General features: G+C 29.1%; 1 protein-coding gene across 1 annotated transcript; it reads left to right on the top strand.

The window, feature by feature from the left end:
* Positions 1-3,245: 3,245 nt before the first annotated feature.
* On the top strand, positions 3,246-6,213 carry LOC127123673 (probable polyol transporter 6). Its single transcript, XM_051053874.1, has 3 exons — positions 3,246-3,357; positions 4,588-4,950; positions 5,180-6,213. Exons 1-3 carry the CDS (start codon positions 3,246-3,248, stop codon positions 6,211-6,213), a joined length of 1,509 nt encoding a protein of 502 aa, XP_050909831.1.
* Positions 6,214-6,413: the final 200 nt, after the last annotated feature.

Genomic DNA, 6,413 nt, shown 5'->3' on the forward strand with positions numbered 1-6,413 from the left:
AAAACATGTTTGATCTACGTTGCATTTCAAATATAATTTAATTTTCCTATTATTATTTTCTATATCACTTTAAATGAATGCATGTTTAATGAAGGGTGAGTGAAACAAACAATCGACATACATTATAATAAACTCAACAACAACATACATCACAAAATAGCAACAACATACCTTTTATTGAAAAGATTCATAGAATGATCTGAAGTTGATATACTTTGTGTTGCCATGAAGAAAAATACAAGGCGAATGGAACTTCCAAAATTACTTCACACTTCTTGTATTGTTTCTCCATAGCAAAACATACCATTTATGAATCACACCCACAATATGAGTTCTCATCAACCAAATTTCGAAATATAAACAGCTTTCAGAATGTTAACCTATTTTGAAAACATAAACTAGAATTAACATTGTAACATAACAAACAACAACAACCAACAGTATATTGTTAACCCAAATAGCAGTATATTGTAACATAAATAAGCAGTGTGTTGTAACATAACAAGCAACAGCAACCAAAACATAACTAGCATTAACATTGTAACATAACAAGTAACAACAATCATTAGTACATTGTTAACATAACAAGCAACAACAACCACAACATACAAAAACTTGTCAACAAAAACAACCAACAACAAATCATGTAAAACATAACAAATGCTTTCAATATTCATGTCTAGTTTAATTTGTGCAGTTTTCAAGGTCTTCATAGTTCTCAGGGTCTTCATCTAATTCAGAATCAGTTACATTCAGATTCATTAGGTCATTTATAATAGCTTCTACCTTCTTCATGTTTTCAGGGTTAAGATTCTTGAAAAGAATCTTCTTATAGCATGTTCCATCAGACGGTTCAACAATAGTAATATGATCCCTAACAGATTCGACTTCCTTGGCTTTGTTAAATCATAATTCCACCATATCAATAACCTCCTTTGTAACCTGAATCTCGTGGATAAGTTTGTTGCTCCGACTATTCATGTTGGGAGAAGGATCTGAAATAAGAACAAGAAAACAACAACACAACAGCATTCAACAAAAAACCATAAACTCTCAAAAAAGAAGGAAATCACGTGAAAATCATGTGAAACATAAAAACAACATACACGAAAAAGAAAGAACAAGGAAGAAGAAGAATACCTTTATGTATGAAGCGATATCTAATGACGAAGAAGAGAGAAAATGTGTGATAGGGTTTTGTTGTGATTGACAGGGTCGGCCCAATCATCTCAGAGGCCCCGTTCTAATTTCAAAAATGGGTCCAAATTTTTTTAAAAAAATATAATTATAATAATTAAAAAATATATATAAAAAATACAATTATGTATTAATTAAAAATAAATTTAATTATAATTATTTTGAATTTTGATCAATCTTGATTTTTATATGTATTGAGTTTTTATCATAACATTTCTTTCAATTATTGAGTTTTTTTAATAACATTTTATTTATTTTTATTAATATTTATGAAAAAAAATTAAAATTTTCAAATTTTGGGGCCTTTTAAAATTTGGGACCCTGTGCCGCAGCACTTGCACAATGTCGGCCCTGGTGATAGATACAATGATACTGCCAAGAAAAGAGAGTTAATTCGCTTATATTATATATGAGTAAACAATTTCATCACTTTGTATTCAAAAATCGTGATGAAATGTAATGACTTTCACAATGGTTCACATTAACAACTATGATGATAAGTATTTTAATTTAAATTTAAATATTATAATTACAAGGACAACATTAATTGTAACGAAAAAGTAGAAAATTGTTGGAGCTGAGATTCGAATCCTGTCACTCCATAAATGTATAATCATGGTTTATTAGTTTGACTATAGTGCAATGTATTTTTATAAATATAAATAAACAAAACGCGTCAAAAATGAGGTATTACCACGATTAACAGTCAGGTCGTTGTAATTTAGTGTGACGAAAGATCTATTTTGTAGTAGTGACACTACCTTTAAAAAGGATAGAATTCCTACAAGACCAAATGGACCAACAAAAAACAAGGCCAAAACATCACCAAGAAGAGGAAAAATTTAGGTTTAGAAGTCTAACCAGCAAAGAATTTCTAAGAGACAAATCATCAACACCAATCCACAAACAAAAGTTGTTCCGAATGATTTTAGAATAAGATCAAGAACAAAACAAATATTTCACATCCTCCTCTTCCATAAATCACAAAGGACAAACCACATTGTGCACACCTTCAATGATTCTCCGCATAAGCAACTCCATCCCTGTAGGCAACTAGTTAAAAATTAATCTCCAACAAAAAATGAGAAATTTACTAGGAACTTTGGTCTTCCATAAATAATCTATAAATTTAGCTTTAAGAGATTCCAAGATATATTCCTAAGAACAAGACTCACAAATCCTCTTATAACAACTTTTAATTGAAAAACCATCTTTATATCCCCCACCAAATAAAATGATCTTCTTCAAGAGGTTTAGGCTTTACCCCTTACAAAATCGCGCAAAAAACTAAGTATCAACATCACTCAAAATCACCCTATTAAAACCAATATTACATGCTTTATTAATTAGTTGTTATTGATATTTTAAATGATTTTCAAAATCCGTTTTACCATGAACTATTTATCGAAGTGTTATATGATAGATCTCACCTCTAAAACTTCTCATTATTCCCACAATTTTATTGGATTCTTGAGTCATATGTTTGTTGCATACTTGTGGCAAATCGAACGGATATGAGAGACTATCCATAAATGACATATCCATCAAAGAAGGGAGATGTCAAGTCATTGTTGTAAAAAAAATTATGTTTTTGTTTTAGATATTTAATTATTTTAGTGTTTAAATTCCATTAAACATTAAAATAATTAAACACGTAAGAGTATAAGACAACTATTTCATATTCGTTTGAAATATAGATATAATTTAATTCAATTAGTTTATACTAAACGAACGGTAATTAGAGTTTGCATACAATAATAACTTCAAAGGTTAATATCTAGAGTTTTATTAAACAACTAAGGTTTTAGAGGCTCTATGTTGAAATGAAAAAATAAAAAACTAATATTATAAAATTTCTTTGAGGTGGAGTAAGAGACAAATTCTTTAAATAAGTGAAACAACACTTGTTCATTTAAACAATTAATAAAATTTAAATTTAAATAAATTAGTGAATACTACTTCATTAACTATTTACAAGTTACAAAAGTGTCCCTCTCTCTTATATATAAAGGAGTCACTTAAATTCTTTTCTTATTATGGATTCAAAAATGTCTATGGAAAAAGAAACAAATGGGAAGGGAAATGAAAATTCTTTTCTCAACAAACATGCTTGTGCTTGCGTTTTGGCTGCTACTATTATCTCTGCAATATTTGGTTATAGTGAGTGATTTTCAATTTATTTTTTTAAAATTTAATATATTATAGTTGTGTATTTGGAGGAATAAACTCAAGCAATTTATGGAACAATCAATTAAGAGGATTATTCATGAAATATGATTAACTTTTTTTCAATTTAATAATTTAATGATCAATATTTCATTTTTAAAGATGAAAATGTGGAATATTCGAACTCGCATATGCATAACCAAATATAAAAATCGGTTGAGTTTTTGCAAGGACAAATTTAGATTAATAAAAAAATTTAGAACTTAGATCTTATCTATGTTTGTTTTAATATCTTAGTCTATGTTTTGTATCTTGTTAGTACACTTTAATATTTATTTTGTATTCAAATAAATAAATATAAAAAAAAAATATTTTATACTAATATTTTTAAATAGATTGATAATCAAAAACTGAGATTGTACTTAATTTTGACATTTAACATGATATTTTGAATATTATATGATTTAGATATTATATTTCAGTTTTTTGTTTGGTAAATATATCATATTTTAGTTATAGTTTATAATAATATATTCAATTATATAAAAAATAATAATGTGAGTTAAAATTTATAAATTACTTAAAATGTTAGAAAATTTATTTTTAATATAAATTAAAAAGTAATAGCGATAACAAAAAATATTCATATTTATTTAAGTAAACAAACTAGACCTAATATTTTTATGGCAGTGATTTTATAAATAAGTTTCATTTAATTTGAAAAATGAAAAATAATAATGAAAAATGAAAAAATTATTTTATGATTGATTTGAAAAGTGACTATATAACCAAACAAAAAAGAGTGAAGGAATAGGAAAAAAAAAATCAAAATCATGCTATCACTATTATATAAAAAGGTTTTTTTTTACGTAACTTAGTTGAAAAAGAGTTCTTACATCGGTTAGGTTTAAGAGATAGAGCGTTATGGTAAGTACGATACTAAGATTTTTCTTCTTTTAAAAAATAATTAGTAACAACACATTCTGATAAATAGAGTTAATAAATGATAACTTACAGAAAAAAAAAATCAACTACATTTATAAATCTCTTATATTTGCTAAAATGACTTATATTATGTACAGAAGACGTAAATCTTACCATTGAGCTGACACCTGGACGTGTACAAAGGGAGTAATACAAATTAACCAACATGGAATTATTAGCTTATGAATTTAACATAAACTAGTTATGAAAAATAAACTAATAAACCTTACAATTTTTCAGTTACAGGAGTAATGGCTGGTGCACTCTTATTCATCAAGGAAGAACTTGGAATCACTGACATGCAAGTGCAACTTCTAGCAGGAATCTTAAATGTGTGTGCATTACCAGCATGCATGGTAGCTGGAAGAACATCCGATTACATAGGTCGACGATACACCATCATTTTATCCGCGATAATCTTCTTCTTAGGCTCAATCTTAATGGGGTATGGACCAAATTTTCCAATCTTGATGATTGGAAGATGCATTGCAGGATTTGGTGTAGGGTTTGCACTTATTATAACACCGGTTTATAGCGCAGAAATTTCATCTCCTTCTTATAGAGGCTTTCTAACTTCTCTCCCAGACGTTTCCATCAACGCAGGTATCTATCTTCTATTAGAATTTGACCTAACTTATCTTACAAGTATTTATATAATATTGAGTTTTTATATATTGTTGGCACAAAGTATATCCGACAACTTTGTTGATGGTTAATCTCTGCGTAGGAATTTGGCTAGACATAATTTAATAACTCGTTGTTAAGTTGATATTTTTTTTCCTTTACCAGGATTTAAACCTCGGTCGTTTAACTCCTTCAACTCAACGCGCAGGTTTCTTATTTGGTTATGTCTCAAATTTTTTCCTTGGAAAATTGTCTTTAAGACTTGGATGGAGAATAATGCTAGCTATTCCTGCAATTCCTTCACTTGGATTGATAATTCTGATGTTAAAATTGGTAGAATCTCCGAGATGGTTAGTATTGCAAGGACGTTTAGATGATGCTAGAAAAGTTCTTTTACTAATATCCAATTCCAAAGAAGAAGCTGAACAAAGGTTAAAGGAAATAAAAGTTGCCGTTGGAATCGATGAAAATTGCATGCAAAGCATTGTTCATGTTCCACAGAAAACGCGTAACGGTGGAGGAGCTTTAAAGGAAATGTTTCATAAACCTTCACCGCATGTTTATAAGATACTATTTGCAGCTATTGGTGTTCATGTGTTCCAACAAATATGTGGAATTGAAGGTATTTTGTTATATAGTCCAAGAGTTTTTGAAAGAGTAGGAATCACGGAAAAAAGTACACTTCTTTTAGCGACGGTTGGTATCGGAATAAGCCAAACTTTATTCACATTGTTATCAAGTTTTTTGTTGGATAGAATTGGGAGAAGGACACTATTGTTGGTTAGTTCTGGAGGTGTGGTTGTGACTTGGTTAGGGTTGAGTATTTCTTCAGCTATAGTTGAAAGTTCTAAACTAGGAGAAGAACCATTATGGGCCATAGTTTTTATTATTGTTGTTATGTATATTTTGGTGGCTTTTGTTGCAATTGGAATTGGACCTGTGACATGGGTTTATAGCTCTGAGATATTTCCACTAAGGTTGAGAGCACAAGGTTTAGGGGTTTGTGTGGCTGTGAATAGAGTTACAAATGTGGCAGTGGTTACAAGTTTTATTTCAATTTATAAGACAATAACATTAGGTGGAACTTTCTTTATGCTTGTGGGGATTAATGCTTTGGCTTGGTGGTTTTACTATTCTTTCTTGCCTGAAACTAAAGGAAGATCATTAGAAGATATGGAGACTATCTTTGGGAAAGATTCTAAGAGTGAGGTGCAATTGAAGTTTGAAAGCAACAATGCATAGTTTGAGAAGAAATGAAGACTCTTTTTTACTTTGAAATAAAAAAAAACTTTAAGGCATGAGGATGTCGCATTTTAGATTGAAGAAGTTGCATCGTCCTAGTATGAGACAAAAAAACGTTTAAACTAAGTGAGATCGGAATTCATCTACATTCCTTTAAATTGACTAATGCGAACTTGATCATCTAAGATGTTATATGTACA

Source organism: Lathyrus oleraceus, chromosome 2 (genome assembly GCF_024323335.1).
Source record: "Lathyrus oleraceus cultivar Zhongwan6 chromosome 2, CAAS_Psat_ZW6_1.0, whole genome shotgun sequence".
Classification (NCBI taxonomy): Eukaryota; Viridiplantae; Streptophyta; class Magnoliopsida; order Fabales; family Fabaceae; genus Lathyrus; species Lathyrus oleraceus.